At 42.7% G+C, this 19,811-nt stretch overlaps 2 protein-coding genes across 2 annotated transcripts in view; both read left to right on the top strand.

The window, feature by feature from the left end:
• Positions 1-19,811, top strand: part of LOC106084059 (uncharacterized) — a 64,529-nt gene that overhangs the window by 10,197 nt on the left and 34,521 nt on the right. Inside the window, exons 6-10 of the mRNA XM_059369756.1 lie at positions 2,776-2,897; positions 3,081-3,133; positions 6,707-7,490; positions 17,483-17,609; positions 18,017-18,693. Coding sequence (XP_059225739.1) covers positions 2,776-2,897; positions 3,081-3,133; positions 6,707-7,490; positions 17,483-17,609; positions 18,017-18,693 — 1,763 coding nt within the window. The remainder of the gene's footprint in view (positions 1-2,775; positions 2,898-3,080; positions 3,134-6,706; positions 7,491-17,482; positions 17,610-18,016; positions 18,694-19,811) is intronic.
• On the top strand, positions 17,970-18,986 carry LOC106084063 (trypsin delta-like). The gene has a single exon (XM_013247506.2). It carries the CDS (start codon positions 17,971-17,973, stop codon positions 18,739-18,741), a length of 771 nt encoding a protein of 256 aa, XP_013102960.2. The 5' UTR covers position 17,970; the 3' UTR covers positions 18,742-18,986.

Consider the following 19,811-nt stretch of genomic DNA (forward strand, 5'->3'; position numbering starts at 1 on the left):
TTTAAACACTTTTTTGGCGAAAAAATTTTCAAGAATAATTTCGACTACGCAATATTCTTGTAATTTTGAAATCGACGAAAATATATTTCCTTTATTTATTGAACTCTATCGTGTATCGTTTGTTGTTTATAAATGGGGTATTTGTGTTGTTGTGGTAATTAGAAAAAAAAAACAACTTAAAACGCGTTAAGTTCGGTCCTGCAGAATTTGATATATATCAGGCAATCCGAACCGGGCCCGCTTCGCTGCGCCTTCTTCAACTCTCTAATATCTTTTTAGGGTGGGGACACTTCGCCCTGAATGCGGATATAGAATTCGTGCCATTGTAGCCTATGACGCTAAACGCGTTCGAATCTTGGCGAGAACATCGGACAAAGCGGTGTTTATCCCCTCTTAATGTTGGCGATATTTGCGAAGAACAATGCCATACATGGTGATTTAAAAAATTTCCCCAAAGAGGTTTCGCACTGCGGGAAGCCGTTCGGACTCGGCTATAAAAAAAGGTCCCTTATCATTGAGCTTAAACTTGAATCGGAAAGCACTCACTGATGTGTGAGAATTTGCCCCTTCTCGGTTCCTGGTAGAAATGTTGGTTGGATGGCACCTCAGACATTTCGACTCAAACATGGATATCAAATTCGTGGTGCACTTCCAAACCCCTTTACTTTGAGCCCCATATTGCCATGGCCGGTAAATATGAACCGTTTGGAGGGTGTTTTGGGGCTGGGGCGGCCACCGACACTTTGCCCTGGGTACTTGGACCAAAATGTTAATACCATATTTTCTGGTCTTCAATACTTTTCATTGATACCCTTATTGTGCCCATCGGACCACTTTTGGGCTAAAGGGGAGGATCCACCATCACCCGATATCTAAAAATTATATAGCCTATGAAAAAGTCGGTTCAGCCAAGTGTCATAAAGTCATAATGGGTCTAATGGCGTTTTTGAGGGGTGTCATAAACCTCTATACTTCGATCTGATTTTGTATGTCAGATAACGAAATCTACCCCCGAATACCTTTCATTTGAGCCCCATAGTGAAATGAACGTCCAATATGTCTGTTCGGGGGAGTTTTGGGGTTGGGGCGGCCCTATGGGTACTTGAGTCAAATTTTAATACCATATTCGTATTCTACTATCCAATACCATTCATTTGATACCTATATTGTCCCGATCGGTCCACTTTGGATTTTGGGTTGTGTTTTTGACATAGGGAGGAGGGTCCGTCCCCCTTCCGATACCGAAATATTATATAGCCTATGTTTCCCTCCAGACCAACCTACACAATATGCGAAAATTTCGAGAAAATCGGTTCTGCCGTTTTTCCGTATATAGGGAATAAACAAACCGAGTCCCATATATCCGTGATTGGCTAATGTGCCCATTTTGGACGTTTTTGTGGAGGTGGGGTGACTCCCTATACTTTGACATGAATTTGTATGTCAGATTCGTAATCTACTCCCGAATACCTTTCATTTGAGTTCCATATTGCCATGATCGTCAAATAAACCTTTTTTAAGGGGGTTTGATTCTAACCTCGGGTGCGGATTCTAACCTGTCCCTCTTTAAAATAGGCATACACTTAAACCAGCATTTGCGCGATCTAATAAATGAAAGACCCTCCGAAAGTTTGCACCAGGAATTCCGTGCTTATCAGATAATCTCTAGTCACTTTTCCATATGTGCCCCTAAGCCTGGTATTGTATACCCACCTAAGAGTCAGAATCTTTTAGCAGCGAAAGTCAGGCATTTGCATGAGAAATGCTCCAATGATTTGTCGCCTTTCCCACATGTCCTACACACGCTATCACTTGCCACACCTAGGTTAGGTTAGAGGGAATGGGTTGCCACCGTAGGTGAGTTCCTTGGAGGCCAGTTTCAGTAGACCTCCTAGAGGTACATTCCTAAGATCATCCAGATTACAGAAGAACCGCCTTCCCAGAAAGGAGAGCCTGCGTCCCTACATACCCGGACATGAACAGAGAACGTGCTCTAAAGTCTCCTCCTCATGCTCATCAAGACAACTCCTACAGAAGTCATTGTGTGGTATTCCCAAGCACGGCGCCATGCAGCCTATGGCACAGTGTCCGTTTATTACACCCCTGTCAATGTGCTCAGCGACCTCTTACTGACCCCAGTAACTCCTTCGTTCTTCTCCGGTTGATGACAGGCCAGGGCGCCTTAGCGGCCCTGCAACCATCCGCTGAGTCCCATTTCGACACTGATCGCGCTCACCTACTATGCTCAGTAGTTCGACAAATGGCTCGCAGGCAATACCGGTGACTGGCCTTTAATTTCTCAGAATCCCTTCATGCCCGGAAACCCATATCAGCGTTACATCGTGGACCCGGAGCCTATCCAGGGACTTGAAACAATCCGCCACACACCTCGACCGCACTGTTCTCGAATCCAAGACCTTGAGCGCCGCCATACTGTTCACATAAATCCATAGTTATGAATTACTCTTGCGGCTATTGTAATGGCACAGACCTGAATGACCGTACACTCGTCCGTTAGTCCCAGAGACATACCTATGCTGGAGTAGGCTCTCAATTCAGTCTCAGTGAAGATCGAGGTGTTATACCCCTCAAACACAGTTTTCACCCTCCATTCCTCTTTCCCAGGAAAACGAATCCTGAATGTCCTAATTCCAATCGGTAACGGTGCCAGATAGTCGGAGATCCTCCTTAGTCTACCCTCCGCATCAATAACATCCAGGATGGAGCTGTGGTCGCACCTGTCCTCCTTCAACATGCCGGGTTCCCTCAGCCTAGGCGCCACCTTGGAGGCGCGGTTCCCATTGAGGCGAATAAAGGCCTCAACGGGCTGCATATCCAGTATCACCTTGAGATCTGCCTTCGATGCGGATCTCAGTGTTCCTGTGACTTCGACGCAGGTCAGTCTCTGAAGCTTCTCGAACTACCTCGTCGAATTATCTTATCTGCCGTCCACCATACCAGGGCCCCACAGGTCCGCACTGTTCTTGGATGTTGCCCCCAACTTCCTACCGAACATCCTCCTACAGGTGTAAAAAGCGCACATTGCTTTACGACTCCTTCCCTATGTATCCCTCTTCCAGGATAGCTTCGATCGAGGACTATGGAAATACTTCGCCTCTTCAACAGCTGTAGGGTGATTACACCCAAGGACGAAAATCTGAACTCCGGTATCTTGTATCTGCGAGTGAAGAGCATCAGCTACATCTTCCTTGCGTTGGTCCTCAACCTATTTTTGGTAGCTCATCGCGACAATCTCCTCAGTGACCATTCCAAGATCTCGCTAATTGTCGACAGAAACTTGCCTCGTACCAGCAACACGACGTCGTTCCCATTAGTGATTATCTTCGTGCCATCTCCATCGAGATCCAAAAAGAATTCATTCAACAGGAGGTTCCACTGATTCGGAACCTATCTCCTAGGTTCGCATTAATTATCCTACTCCACTGGGAGATAATAGGGTGGATACCCGTGCGGCGACTAATGATCGTATCTCCACGTTATTGGAGGCTCCTTCAATTTCTAGGTTAGGTTAAATTGGCAGTCTGCCATCTGTCTCATATAGACGTTTCCTCGACGTCCTCACAGCTTCGGCAAAAGCCGTTACTGGCAATCTTCAGTCTGTCAGCATGTTTTCCGATTAGACAGTGACCTGTCATGACGAACACAATGACCGAGACGTCTGTTCTAGCCAGTGACAGCAAAGGGGTAGACCACTTCAAGTCTAGATTAGGTTACATAGTTTTGGAATGCTCACAGCCCCTTCTTTGTGACCATCTATCATTCGTTGCCCTTCGGGCTTGATCCTGGGAACATAGCTAATACGTCGCTAGAAGCATACGCACTGATTCCAGTTTCCCTGGAGTGTGTAAGGAATAGTCACTTTCTGTGACTTTTATGCAATGGTGAGATAAGACGTTGGAGCATTTCCTTTGTCATTGCCCGGTTTTCGCGTCTAACAGATACCGGAACTTAGGGGGAGATACAATTCCAGACATGAACCAATTTGGGGGACTGGTATTGAAACCAATTAAGGATTTTGTACGTAGCACGGAATTCCTAACTTAAAAGTTTTTTTTTAGAGCTTACTGCATAGTTTTTAAGGCGCACAACAAGTCGATTACTGGCTTAGGTGTATGTCCATAGTGGCATGGGGCGGATCAATATCTGCACTCTCTTTTCAACCTAACCTAACCTACTATATTGTCTGCCATTAGCTGTTTGTTTATGAAAGACTCGAACATGTTGCGATCTATGGCGAATCTGAGAGATGTGAATATCATATCTTCCGCGTCCTCCTCCATTGTAGAGCAATTTGGGCACCGTGGAGAGGTGTCATGTCCGAATCGATACAGGAAGCTTCTGTAGCAGACATGGCCAGTCAAAAATTCTTACTTCCTTTTAGTAATATCCTCGTCTTCTCACGATCCGTATCTCCCCATAGGATTTTCGTTGTCCTACCGACCGTTTCGCTATTCCACAGTGTTCGTAGCCCACGCACTTAACTCGGACTGCGTGGACCCGAAAGGCTTTGGGTTAACCAAGTTTATTGACGGCAGTCTTCAGGCCTTCACTGCCTAATCATCTGGTCTTTCATTCCCCCTTACTCCGCTATGGCCCAGCAACCATACGATGCGGATCGTGCCATCCTCAGAGAAGGGGTTAATCTCCTTCTTACACTCTAAGACTGTTGTTGTCCTGGTTGTCATTGCCCTGATGGCTAGTTTACTGTCCGTAAAGATGTATACACTCGACGTCCTCGTGTGAAAACCACACCACCTCACGCATTCCGTGATAGCCGGATCTCTGCGTGCAGGATAGTATTATGGTCAGATGTGGTCAATGTAGACCCCCAGGCCCACTCTGTCCTCTAGCTTTGATCCATCTGTTTATCATGATCTTCCAGATGGCAATACTAAGGTTCCATCAATCCAAGACTGTGCCACTGACAGCAGTGCCTCGTTCTCTACCTTAAGTGTGGTCTCAGGTATCCGATTAGAAACCTTTTCAATTCTTTCCAGGATTCCTATCGTCACCTCGTTTATACTGCTATGATGTGAACTGCTCCCATCCTCTATCCATTCTCCCATCGCCTTTAGTCTCATGTCCACAGTGGCTGCCTCAAACTTAATCTGTATGTCTTTGGGTCGGATATATAGAATAGTATCCAGTGTCCTAGTGGGCGTGCTGCTCTTAGCTCCGCCTATGCCAAGACATGTTCTTTGAACCTGTTTTATGGTCCTAACGTTGCACTTGCCCTACTTCGCAGTACACCAAACTAGTGAGGCATAAGTAATTATTGCTCTAATCACTGTGGACCCAGTGAACTATCCTCGAATTCAGGCTACATTTCGTGCCTATGGCCCGTCTACATAGTGCCCAACATCTGTGAGCCTTCTCGGTATGGTCATGAATGCCCGTAAAACGTCCACCCACCAGGTGCCCGCAAAAGGTCAACCTACCTAAGGCTCTTAAATTCGTTCTTGACGTCCAGCGTTGCCAATAGAATGATGGGTCTGCTACGAGGGTTCAGCCGTTGGCCTGCTTCCACAACCTCAACTACGTCCTTTAGGGCTCCATAGGGTCTTCATCGGGGTTTTACAATGACGGAATTGGTATATTCACACCCTATGGTATGGGTTATAAAACCATTCGAGGGTATCCTTTTATATTTCGGCATTGGACAACCCTTGTGTTGCAATCTGCCAACTGACAGTCTATCGTAAAGCTTGACAATTTTGAGCTTATACGTACTTAGAACGTTTTGACACACGATCGCTATTTGTGTTGTTTACAGTAACTTAAAAAAATTCATCTCGCCCAGAAAATGGAATTAAATCGTGAACACATTCGTGCGATTACTTTTTACAACTTTCGGCGTGGATTAACTTAAAAAACAGTGCATCGATAAACTTAGTTTAATTTTTGGTGATGATGCTCCATCAAGGACCAGTGTTTATCGATGGTATGGTGAATTCAACCGAGGTCGTAGTTCACTCCAAGATGAATTTCCTGAAGGTCGTCCAAAATCAGTTGTTATTCTAAAAACCATTGATGCTGTGCGGCAACTGATATTGCAAGATCATCATGTGACCTATTGTGAGGTTGAGACAACCTTCGGCATTAGTGGGACCAGAACATTAGACCGTAAAAAAAAATTTTTTTCGTGTTGGATCCCACACAATTTGTCAATCGCATGACCTGGAGATACCTCAATCAGAGTGGAAAAAGTGCTTCGACAATTGGTCCAAACGCATGCAAAAGTGTATAGATTTTAATGGAGAATATTTTTTAAAAAACCGTAAAGCGATTTTCGATGATTAATATTTGTTTTTGTTCTCTAATCTCGAAATATAAGAGGCAACCCTTGCATATACTTGTGAATTTAAAAATAAATATGAATTTGCCGAAATAAAGATATTTTAAGGAGACGTCATGCCACCTGATTAGTTCTATCTCAATCACTTGGTGAAGTTAAATGAATTAAATCAATGCTAATGCCCCAGTGGCCACAATGCCCAGATAACGCTTAAGGACTTAAGGCGTACTCTCAATAGCGTACGCTATTGAACATAAAACGTCAAAAACATCTAATCTGAAAATGATCATATCTGGTGATCAGCCCAAAGTTGCACAGTCATGGAGTTTTTCGTTTATCAGTTTTTATGTTTTGGCTATAAAAACTGGTGCAATTTGGCGAAAACTTCAGTAGTTGGTTAAACTCTATCAACATGTTGAAGTTCGTGATTTTATTGTGCGCTGTGGCCTGTGCCTTGGGAGCTGCCGTTCCCGAGGGTATGCTGCCTCAATTGGATGGCCGTATTGTCGGTGGTGCTGCCACCACAATCAACTCCTTCCCCTGGCAAATCTCTTTGCAACGTAGTGGCTCCCACTCCTGCGGTGGTTCCATCTACAACAGCAAGATTATTGTCACTGCCGCTCATTGCTTGCAATCCGTCTCTGCCTCTTCCTTGAAGGTGCGTGCTGGTTCCACCTACTGGAACTCTGGCGGTGTCTTGATTTCTGTTGCCGCTTTCAAGAATCACGAAGGTTACAATCCCAGCACCATGGTCAACGATATTGCCGTCATCCGTTTGTCCTCCGCCTTGACCATGAGCTCTACCATCAAGACCATCGGTTTGGCCAGTTCCAATCCCGCTAACGGTGCCGCCGCTCAAGTTTCTGGCTGGGGTACCACCTCTGTTGGTGGTTCCATCCCCACCCAATTGAGATATGTCGATGTTAAGATTGTCAGCCGCACCAACTGTGCTTCCTCCACCTATGGCTATGGCTCTCAAATCAAGGCTTCCATGATCTGCGCCTACACTGTTGGTAAGGACGCTTGCCAAGGTGATTCCGGTGGCCCATTGGTATCCGGTGGTCAATTGGTCGGTGTTGTCTCCTGGGGCTATGGCTGTGCCTACACCAACTATCCCGGTGTCTATGCTTCGGTTGCTGATCTCCGTTCCTGGGTTGTCAACGCTGCTGGTTCCGTTTAAGTTTCAGTTCTGAAATAGTTTTCTAATTTTGGAGTAATAAATATAACATTGTCAATTTAAAATGGGTTGTTTTATAATTTGCAAATTTACTAGCCAGTATGTTTTAATACAGCGTTGGACTAATTTAAGCATTTTAGTTCGTTGCGATTCTGGCTGCTTCAACTTGTATTCCTGTGGTATATAAATAAGAAGCAGGCAGAATTGCTTTCAAAAGGACAACAACTTATTAAAGTTTGCAACTCCACCGTAGCGCAGAGGTTAGCATGTCAGCATATGACGCTGAACGCCTGGGTTCGAATCCTGGCGAGACCGTCAGAAAAAATTTTCAGCGGTGGGTTTCCCCTCTTAATGCTGGCAACATTTGTGAGGTACTATGCCATATAAAACTTCTCTCCAAAGAGGTGTCGCACTGCGGCACACCGTTCGGACTCGGCTATAAAAAGGAGGCCCCTTATCATTGAGCTTAAATTTGAACCGGACTGCACTTATTGATATGTGAGAAGTTTGCCCCTGTTCCTTAGTGGAATGTTCATGGGCAAAATTTGCAATGGCAAACACCATACAGCCACCCAATTGTATCATTGCTTCCACTCTATAATTGGTCTGCTCATGCTCTGCGATTCAAAGTGTGAGAGCAGTGCAAATACCAAGTGGAGAGTTAGTTTCATGTTCTCGCCAGCTTATTCGGCTTATCGGCTGCTGGCCGATGATCGGAACCAGCAGAAGAAGAATGGGGAGTTCAGTTACGGCAGCCGGCAAGAACAGGTTCTCATAGACAAAAGCCGAAAGGTGAAATTGGTTCACCATTAACTCAGCCAAAGAAATATTAATGTTAGTTTGAGCTCTTTCTTCTTGCCAGTGCGGGCCACGCCTACAGAAATTGTTCTCTAGTCTCCTTTTCCTCGACATCCTCACGGCTTGTGCTGATGTCTTGACTTGCATGCTTCGGACTATCAGCAGATTTTCGGTTGTTCCAATCATCTGCCACGATATATGCTAAGTACTTTCAAGCTCTTCAAGCCTTTCAAGCTCTTCTGCTTCCCTTGGATATCTCTGTGGCCCGGCTTCCAAACACAGGAGAATTTAAAATTGTTCATGTATCACGTTAAGGCATCTGAGGAAGTCGAGGGGATTCTCCCGAAATTTCATAGCCTCAGAAAATAGTTGCTCCAAAGGCCGCTAATACATTTCATCTTGGCCTCTATACCACTTCTTTAAGAACAAGGATCTTGATAAAGATTGGGAAACCTTCTAGATATGCCATGGCCTATTAGTACCGACCTTTATTACTAGGAACAGGCGGGAGGTACTAGATTTAACCTTTGTATCGGAGGATATTAGCGCGAGGATATGCGAGCGGGAAGTGTTGGATGATCACAGTTTCTCTGATCATCGTTATATTAGTTTACGCCATGGGGAAAATACTGCAGAAATGTTCCCTCGGCTAAACCGAAGAATGGCAGATTGGCATAAATTTCGCTACACATTCTGCACGACTGACCCTTAACCAGAAAAGGAAGTGGAAACTTTGGACGACATCGACATAATGGGCAAGCGGATCACGAACGCCCTGAATGTCTCGCTTGTGTCAGCATGTCCTAGAACCAATCCAAGGGGCAAACAGCTACTGCCATGGTGTACCCCAGAACGCGTTGGTCTAAGAAAGGACTACAGAAAATTCTTCAACAGGGCAAAAGCCACAAGGGCACTACACGATTAGAACGTTTATAACGTTGAGCTAAGAAAATACAACGGTGAGTTGAGAAAGGCTCAGAACAAATCTTGGATGGAATTCTGCAGCTCCGTGAGGGATACATCTGAGGCCTCTAGGCAAAGAAAGACCCTATGCTCGAAACCAATTAACACTACTTAATTTCCCATAAACATACCATTAAGGGACAGGGTTTACTTCTCTCACATCATTGAGTGCATTCCGATTAAAGTTTAAGCTCAGTGATAAAGGCCTCCTTTTTTACGCTGAGTCTGAAAGGCATGGCGCATAGCAACACCCTTGGTAGAGAAGTTTCATCATGTCAGAATACCTCACACATGCAGCCAATGTAAGTAAGAAGATAACCACCGTTGAAAATTGGTTTGATGTTCACGGCGGTATTTGAACCCGGGTGTTTAGTGTTATAGGCGGACATGTTAACCTCTGCGATACGGTGGCCTCCAAACCTATTACGGTGGGATATATTCAGAAGTTAGAGAATGTTTGGACAATGTTTAGTGAGGAAATACTAGATCTACTTGTTGATACACATTTCCCGGGTGTTCTTCAGTGAACAACGTGGCGCCAGAGGAAGTTGTCACTGATATGGATTCGTCGGAGGTTATTGAGGAAATTGTTTCTGAGTCGAAAATCCTTTGGGCGATAACAAATTTCGATAGTCTCCAGGCCCCGATGATGTACCGCCGGTTGAATTACAACTGTGTCCGATAGACTGTCTCCTTGGCTCAGGGAGATATACTCTGATTGTATCAGCATGTCGTATATAAAAGGTGATTTTTAAGAGCTAAAGAAAGTTTTTGCTATGGAGAAAAAGTGCAACATAAGGATCATACAACAGGTTCAGAGAACAGAACATGTTGTCTTGGCATAGGCGGACCGTTGAGGACCACGTCCACTAAGCCACTGTAGACTATTCTAGATATCCGACCCATTGACATACAGATTAAGTGTGAAACAACCACTGTGGTTATGAGACTTAAGGCGATGGGAGAATAGATAGAGTATGGGAGCAGCTCATACCATCGCGGTATAATCGAGACGACGATAGGAAATCTGGAAGGAAGGGAAGAGGTTTCCGATCGGATATCTGAGATGAACCTAGAGGTCGAGTGCAGCATGGTCTTGGATTAACGGAACTCTAGTATTGCCATCCAGTAAATCAAAGTGGACCTTGGGTCTACATTAAGAACCCAGGGACTGAGATCTGTTTCAGACTGCCTAGCCATAATACGGTCCTGCAGGTGGAGATCCGGGCGATTACGGCGTGCGTGGGATGGTGTGGTGCTAACCCGAGGACGTCGAGTGTAAACATCTTTACGTCAGACTGCCGTCAAAAACTTGGTTAACCCTAAGCTTTTCGGGTAGACAAAGTCCGAGTTAAAGGCTTGGGCGACGAGTGCGCATGTGTGGAACAGCGAAAATCCTATGGGGGATCCAGATCGTGAGGCTATTACTGAAAGGAAGTAAGAAGGAGGTGTCATGACGAGACATTGGTATCATGACGAAACACATAGGACTACGAGCTCACTTATGCAAAATCGGCAAATAATAGCATGTGTAGGGCATGCGGGGAAGATGATGAGACGTTGGAGCATTTCCTTCGTCATTGGCCGGCTTTCGCGTCTAACAGATACCGGCACTTAGGTGGGGACACTATACCAGACATGAACCAACTTAGGGAAGTATGAAAACAATCAAGGATTTTGTAAGAAGCACGGAATTCCTAACTTAGATTTTCTTTTTGGGGGTTACTTTTTTGTATTTAGAGCGCACGACAAGCCGATTACTGACTTAGGTGTATGTCCATAGTGGCATAAAATTCAGAAAAATGCATGACATCTTTACGCGTGCTGTGTGGCATGTGGCACCATCTTGTTGAAACCACATGTCATGCAAGTCAAGCTCTTTCATTTTAGGCAAAAAAGTTAGGTATCATCTCACGGTAGCGTTCACCATTCACAGTTACGTTACGATTCACATCATCTTTGAAGAAGTACGGTCCAATGATGCCACCAGCCCATAAACTATATAAAATTTAATAATTTGCAAGCTTTGTTCGTTTGTAAGACGATTCATGGTTAAATTATACACCAAACTGAAGATTTTTGAAAGTGAAATAACACACGAAATGTGCGTGAGCTGTTTAAACCAGTGTTGCCAAAAAGATCATAGCTAAAAAATCACCTTTTAGCAGTTGGAAGGAGGGACACAAAGGCCATTTTCATTCTAAATCCTGGAAAACCTAACCTCTGAATTTAATGCTACACTTGATGCCTCTGGACATTGTGGCTAGAAAAATTGCTTCGATCACTGCTACAAAGGTAATGGAGCTTTCTCTTTGGTTATTCGGCGACTATGGACACTATGCTTTCTTTGATACAATATGTTCCAGGCAGCATAGATTAAACCCTTTTTGTTCCACTAATCGTGATAGAACCCAATGGAACAACAATATCCCTGGTAAAAGAAGTGACATACGAGTAGACTTCTATATAGATGAATCAAAATTAGACCACCATGTTGGCTTTTGGGTGTACTATGAAGAATTAGAACTGGTCATATCGAAAAGGTTACCCGACCACTGTAGTGTGCATCAAGCCGAGATCCTTGCGATTAAGGAAGTGGTGGGATTATTATGATGTAATAACGACGATTGGCATAAATATCTTCTCATACAGCCAGATAGCCACTAAATCTCTGGGGAAACCATTTCTGAACTCAAAACCCGCCCTCGATTGTCGTAGATCATCCAACGAGATGGCTGAACAGTTCAAAATTCATGTATTCTGGGTGCCGGGCCACAGAGATATTCCGGGGTATGTATAGCGGACGAGCTTGCGAGACTAGGAACTACGTTTAACATTCCAGGGGAACTGGAATCTGCGGGTATGCCTCTAGCGATATGCAAGCTAGGTCTACAGAATCAGGCTCCAAGAGCAACGAATGATAGATGGTCACAAAGTAGAGGACGTGGACACTACAAAATTATGTGGCCCAATATAGACTTGAACAGAGGTCTTTTTATACATAAATTCCCTAAATACCCATTTTAAGCAAAGATAGTTTCCACATCGGCATATTTTAGTAAATTTGTTGTGGAGGCTACAAACATTGTTAGGTCAAAAAATTATTTGCATGGGTTTAGGGGATCAGGGCTTTGGAATTCGAGAACTAGAGGGGTTTTCCCAATTTACCAATCTAGTCATTATGTTTGTAACCCCTCAAAATATTCGTCTAAGACCCCATAAAGTATAAATATTCTTGATCGTCTCGACGTTCAGATTCGAAATATCCATGTCCGTCCGTCTGTCGAAATTACGATAGGGGTCGTACGCGTAAAGTTAGCCACATGAAATTTTGCACAGCGGCTCGCCACAACGAGGGATACATGTGCAATCTCACAAAACCCCTGCGGTTGGGTCGCTGGGCCAGTAACCCGCCGTCGGAAATTTATAAGAATTACTTTAAGAAACAAAAGAATAGTAAAACGGACCCCCCTAACGTAGACGACCCACGCAAACGAAAAAAGGACCATGATTTCCGAATCTGCACCTGTAATGTCCGGACTCTTTATATAGAAGGTGTAGTATACGCATTGACAGATGTATTGGAAAATTACAAGGCAGATATTACCGCATTACAGGAAGTGCGATGGAACGGGAATGGTGTCGCAACAACACCAAACGGTGATGAACTATACTATAGCTGCCAGGACCCGAGGCATGAATTTGACTGTGGAATTGTGGTTAGTCGGAGACTGAAACACCTTGTCTCCAGCTTTACTCGGGTAGATGAGAGGCAGGCCACAATCCGCATAAAAGCTAAATTCTTCAACACCAGCCTTATTTGTGCCCATACCCCGACGGAAGACGAAGACGAACAAATCAAGGATCAAGGATATTTTCTACGAGCGCCTAGAGAGAGAATATGACCGCTGCCCCGCCCATGATGTTAAAATTGTTCTGGAAGATTTTAATGCAAAGATAGGGAAGGAAGACATTTTTGGTTCAACAGTCGGAAAGTTTAGCCTCCACAAGATAACGTCCAGCAATGGCAAAAAACATGGTAGTTAGTAGCACCAGATTTCAACATAAAAATATTCACAAAGCCATATGGCTGTCACCCGATCAACACACGAGGAACCTAGTTGATCAGATGGAAGGCATTCATCCAGCGTGTAAGATGTGCGATCGATCCGTGGAGCGAATATAGGTTCGCACCCGTTTGAACATGGCGAGGATAGTATGATCTGACACTGCACGGAAGCTGGACATTGAAAAGCTGCAAACACAACAGATGGCAGCGGCGTTCTCTACTCGACTGACCCAATTGCTTGATGAAAGCACTCCTTGTTTCGATGATATAATGGCCCAGTGGCAAACTATTGCCCACTCCATACAAAATGCCGCGAAATCCGTACTTGGGTACCGGAAGCCTCCTCCAAGAAACCCATGGTACGACCAAGAGTGTCGAGATGCTACTGAAGCCAATAATGCGGTATATAGAGCAACCATGCAATCAGTAGAAGCCAATAATGCGGCATATAGAGCAACCCTGCAATCAGTAGCAACGCGGCAATGAAGGAGAGGTATCGGGAGAAAAAGGAAATGGAAAGACGTGAGTGCGGGCGAATCGAGATGTCCAGGAGTCAGAATGAAGTCCGGAAATTCTAGCAAATAGTTAAACATCAAACCGATGGCTTTGGAAGGTATAGAACGTTTACCTCCTAGTTAGAATGAGGTTCAGGTAGCAGTGACCCGACTAAAGAACAACAAGGCGGCAGGAGCCTATGGGTTACCCGCTGAATTATTAAAGGCCAGAGGCAAGCATCAGCTTATCTGCGCAATCTGGCTAGAAGAACTCATACCCGATGATTGGAACATCAGCATACTATGTCCCGTACACAACAAAGGAGGCAGGACGGAATGTGCCAACTACAGAGTAATAAGTGTGTGAAAGATTAAAACCTTAAGTCAATGAGATAATTGGGCCCTATCAATGCGGCTTTAGACCTGGTAAATCCACCCTGGACCAGATATTCATACTGCGCCATATTCATCGCTTTGTTGACTACAAAGCCGCTTTCGATATTCCTTTACGTTCAAAGGTATTCCAAGCCATGTCTGAGTTTGGCATCCCTGCAAAATTAATGAGACTCTGCAGGATGTCACTTGCTGATACGCGTTCCTCAGTAAGAATAGGAAAGAATCTCCCCGAACCATTTAATACTAAACGAAGTTTCAGACAAAGAGAGCCTATCGTGGGATCTCTTTAATATCGTGTTGGAGAAGATTATACGAGATGTAGATGTGAAAAGATATGGCACATTAATTACAAGAGAACATAGTTCGGTTACCGGAAGTAGTAACTGCAGGCTTTGAAAGAATCGAAGGTAAGTCAGTGAAAATGGGCCGGGCAGTAAATGGAGATAAGACGAAATGGATGGTTTCAATTCGCAAAACGTCTTGTACAACCGAGCAGATAAAGAAAATGAAGAAAGTTGGACACCACAACTTTGAGAGAGTCAGTAACTTTATCTACATACTTCGAAACCGCCGTAACCGAAACGAATGACATCAGTTTTGAGATAAAGCGCAGAATAATACTGGCAAACAGATGATACTTTGGACTAAGTAAGCAGTTTAGTGACAAGGCCACCTCTCGACAGATGAAGATTACTTAATACAAGACACTGATACTACCTGTGTTGTTATATGGTTCTGAGGCTTGGGTACTTGTGAAAGCAGATGAGACAGTGCTTGGAGTATTTGAGAGAAAGATTCTTCGCAAAATATATGGACCAGTTTGTATTAATGGAGAATATAGGCGACGTGTGAACCACGAGCTGTGTCAGCTGTACGATGACGATAACATAGTTACACGCATCAAAATACAACAGCTGAGTTGGCTAGGTCTTATTGTCAGAATGGATGAAGAAGCTCCAGCAAACAAGCCTTTTGAAGGCAAACACGGTTGTACACGCAAACCGGGAAGACCAAAAGCCCGATGGAAAGATCAAGTGGTGGGAGATACCTCGAAACTTGGTGTCAGAGATTTTCGAATGAGCGCAGAAGATCAAGGCGCTTGGAACGCTATTCTACGTTTGGCTAGTCGAACAAATGTTCTGTCATAGCCAATTAAAGTAAAGTAAGTACAGCGGTCAAAAAAAGTATTCATCATTAGCAAAATTGATAATAAATTCACTTATTTTGGGTAATTGAAGAAAATTTAAAGTAAACAAATAATGCAGTTTTATGCAATAGTTTATTTTTCGTAATATGTTTTAAAATAAATTCAAAAAATAAATTTAATTAGCGCAAAAAATGCAATTTTATATAATAACACCAAAAACAGAACAAAAAAAGTATTCATCATTGATGTGCTATCATCAAAGTCAAATTCAAATATTATTTGGGAATCCCCCTTTTCTGTTTTATTTAGTAAAGGAGGCTTTGCCCTTGACAGCAAATATTTAATTTCATTGAAAATATAGTTTTTGTCAAAATGGGTCGTAAGCAAAACGAGGTTTCTGATGAGGTAAAAGTTTTGATAATAAAACACCACAGGAATGGTTTAACTCAAAAAACTATCAGTGAAATATTAAATAGACCACGATCTACTATACAATCCATCATCAGAAAGTGGACAGAAACGAAAACTGTTGACAATAAACCAAGATCTGGTCGACCAAAAGCACTTTCAGTTGGAGATGTGCGTTGGCTAGTGCGGCAAGTTCAGAAAACTCCGAAGACAAATGCGACCATTCTTCGTAAAAACACTATGGAATATTTAGGGAAGGAAGTTACTACACAAACAATTCGAAATACACTCAAAAGGCATAGTTACAGAGGAAGAACTGCACGTAAGAAGCCCTTTATAAATAAAATAAACCGAGTGAAAAGGCTAAACTTCGCAAAAATGTATGTAAAACAGCCCGAATCATTTTGGAAAACAGTCATTTTTGCAGACGAGAGCAAGTTTAATCTTTTTGGGTGCGATGGAAAGGTCATAGTGTACAGAAAACCAAATACAGAGCTTGAAGAACGAAACACAGTTGCTACTGTAAAACATGGTGGAGGTGGTTTAATGGTTTGGGGGTGTATGGCGGCTTCAGGAGCGGGAAATCTTGAAATTATTAATGGAGTAATGGATCATAAGTATTACATTGACATTTTAAAGAGGAATTTAAAAGATAGTGCTGTAAAACTTGGGCTTGGTAATAACTTTCAATATTATCAAGATAATGACCCCAAACATTCTGCTTTAAATACCAAGATGTGGATGCTGTATAACTGCCACAAAGTCATTAAAACTCCTCCTCAAAGTCCCGACTTGAACCCAATTGAACATCTTTGGGAACATCTCGAACGCAAATTGAGAACGCGCAATTTTTCGAGCAAGAGTCAAATGCAACAGGTGATAATGGAGGAATGGACTAATATAGACCAAAATATAACCGCTAAATTAGTCCAATCGATGTCAAACCGTTTAAAAGAAGTTATAAGACGCGGTGGTCGAATAACAAAGTATTAATTTTTTTAAATTATGTTATTTATTTTTTTGTTTTTTTGCAATGATGAATACTTTTTTTGTTTAATTTTTTGTGTTCAGCTGTAAAATGGCCCTTTTTGTTCCAATAAATACTATTTTTTTCTTTAAAAACAATGAAATTGTGTACATATATATCACACAAGCACTACTGCATCATTAGTTTAATATGTTTTTATTCCAATTGTCTTTTGTAGACTTATTAAAAAAAAAAACATTGAATGATGAATACTTTTTTTGACCGCTGTAAGTAAGTAATCGGATACGGACATTGATTGCGGCACAGTCGATTTCAATTTCACAAATCCAAATCATGCTTGAGAATGAAAATCGAACCACACATGACTTCGTTAATTGCAAAATACGAGAGCAATCTCGGCCAAAATTTCAACAAATAAAAATTAAAACTCGTATATCCTCGAAACCGAAGAGATATTGTATACCTTTTTGTAGGGATTTTTTAGCACTATCCTGCAAAAAAAGATTTGAAAATCGGACACAAGTGAAGTTTAACAGCCCGAACAATTTTTTGAAATGCCGAGGTAACCAACTTAAGGGCCTGTCAAGGGGCGCCCGGGCCGGATTTCAGTAAACGGAAGATTTTATCCTCTCAAGGATACAGGTGCCCACGCGGAGTGCTTGTCGAACCGGAACCGTCCGGACCGGATTTCAGTAAACGGAAGATTTTCTCTTCTCAAGGATACAGGTGCCAACGGGGATTCGCGTCGAACACTTACGCCATCCCACTTTGCCGTCGTACATAGACATCTCTGATGTCTCTAAGAATGCCAGGGAGTTTCCCCCAAGCACAATATCTACTTCATTGGATGAGTGTAGACAGTACACCTCCTTGAGGTTTAAAATGTTTTGGGGTCAACATGTTCCAGAACAATATTTCTTACTGCTTTGTTGATCGATTTTATGCCTTTCAATACGTAAATTGTTCTAAACTGCTAAAAGCATGAGCGTCACTGGTCTGATAAGGGTTAAGAATCACAATACATACCAAAAACCGCAATTTTTTTTTGCTTAGAATTTAATCAAAAGTCAAAAATAACTGATTATGGTCATATGATTATCTGTTTAATAAGCAAAAGTTTATTATTTTAAATTATTTTTTCTAGGAAAATATTTTTGTTATAAAAACACTTAAATAATGGCAAAAGCTTTAGTATTCCATTCGTTTTCATCAACATGTTGAAATTTGTGATTTTTTTATCTGCATTGTCGATTGCTTTAGCAGCTGTTGTTCCCAATGGCATGCTTCCGCAACTGGATGGTCGTATTGTGGGTGGCATAGATACAACAATCGATTCCTTTCCCTGGCAGATATCCTTGCAACGTAGTGGTTCTCATATTTGCGGAGGTTCGGTGTATTCTGCCAACATCATTGTTACCGCTGCTCATTGCTTGCAATCTGTCACTGCCTCTGTTTTGAGAGTACGTGCTGGTTCCACCTACTGGAACTCTGGAGGTACTGTGGTCAATGTGGCCGCCTTTAGAAATCATGAAGGCTACAATCCCAGCACTATGGTCAATGATATTGCCGTTGTTCGTTTGTCTTCATCCTTGACCATGAGTTCCACTATCAAGGCCATTGGTTTGGCTTCTTCCAATCCTGCTCAAGGTGCTGACGCTCAAGTTTCCGGTTGGGGCACCACTACTTATGGCTCCGCTACAATTCCCAACCAATTGAAATATGTCGATGTTACGATTGTTAGCCGTACCAACTGTGCTTCCTCCACCTACGGCTATGGCTCTGCAATCAAGGAATCCATGATCTGTGGCTACGCCTTTGGTAAAGATGCTTGTCAAGGTGATTCTGGTGGGCCATTGGTATCGGGCGGAGTCTTGGTCGGTGTTGTTTCCTGGGGCTATGGCTGTGCCTACGACAACTATCCCCATGTCTATGCTTCGGTTGCTGATCTCCATTCTTGGGTTGTCAACGCTGCCAATTCTGTTTAAATTTTGTAACGGAAAAAATTTAATTTAATAAAAATGTGCCAAAGAACCTAACTGAGAAACTTGCATATACGAATTATTAACCGTTTTAAGATTTTAATAAGCAATTTTTTGTTCGGCCAAAGTTTATTGACCAAGTGTCCAGAAAGTTTGAAAATTTAATCGCTATTAAACAATTAGTTTATTATCAGTTTTCAACGGAAATTTATTGTAATTGTAGAATTATTTGTATTGTTATCTCTAATTTTATATATATACCTGTCACATAATGTGAAGTACCCAAAAAACGGCACATCATCTTTCGTACGAAATTATATTTCGATTATATTTCGATCGGTCTATATGGCAGCTATATCCAAATCTGGACCGATCTGGGCCAAATTGACTAAGGATGTCGAAGGGCCCAACACAACTCACTGTCTCAAATTTCATCAAAATCGGATAATAAATGTGGCTTTTATGGGCCTAAGACCCTAAACCGGCCGATCGGTCTATATGGGGGCTATATCAAGGAATAGTCCGATATTGCCCGTCTTCGAACTTGACCTGCTTATGAACAAAAATAAGAACCTGTGCAAAATTTCTGCTCAATATCTCTATTTTTAAAGACTGTAGAGTGATTTCAACAGATAGACGGACGGACATGTCTAAATCCTCTTAGACTTTTACGCTGATCAAGAATATATATACTTTATAGGGTCGGAAATGGATATTTCGATGTGTTGCAAACGGAATGACGAAATGAGGATCGGTCTATATGGCAGCTATATCCAAAATATCGAAGGATGTCAAAGGGCCTAACACAATTCACTGTCCCAAATTTCCGCAAAATTGGATAATAAATGTGGCTTTTATGGGCCTAAGACCCTAAATCGGTCTATAGGGGGTTATATCAAGATATAGTACGATATAGCCCATCTTCGAATTTAACCTGCTTATGGACAAAAAAAGAATCTGTGCAAAATTTCAGCTCAATATCTCTATTTTTAAAGACTGTAGCGTGATTTCAACAGACAGACGGACGGACGGACATGTCTAGATCGTCTTAGATTTTTACACTGATCAAGAATATA

The sequence above is a fragment of the Stomoxys calcitrans genome, chromosome 5 (genome assembly GCF_963082655.1).
Source record: "Stomoxys calcitrans chromosome 5, idStoCalc2.1, whole genome shotgun sequence".
Taxonomy (NCBI): domain Eukaryota; kingdom Metazoa; phylum Arthropoda; class Insecta; order Diptera; family Muscidae; genus Stomoxys; species Stomoxys calcitrans.

Bases quoted from the DNA above. Each gene is read 5' to 3' on its own strand.
- LOC106084063 (XM_013247506.2), top strand. From the start codon at position 17,971: ATGTTGAAATTTGTGATTTTTTTATCTGCATTGTCGATTGCTTTAGCA.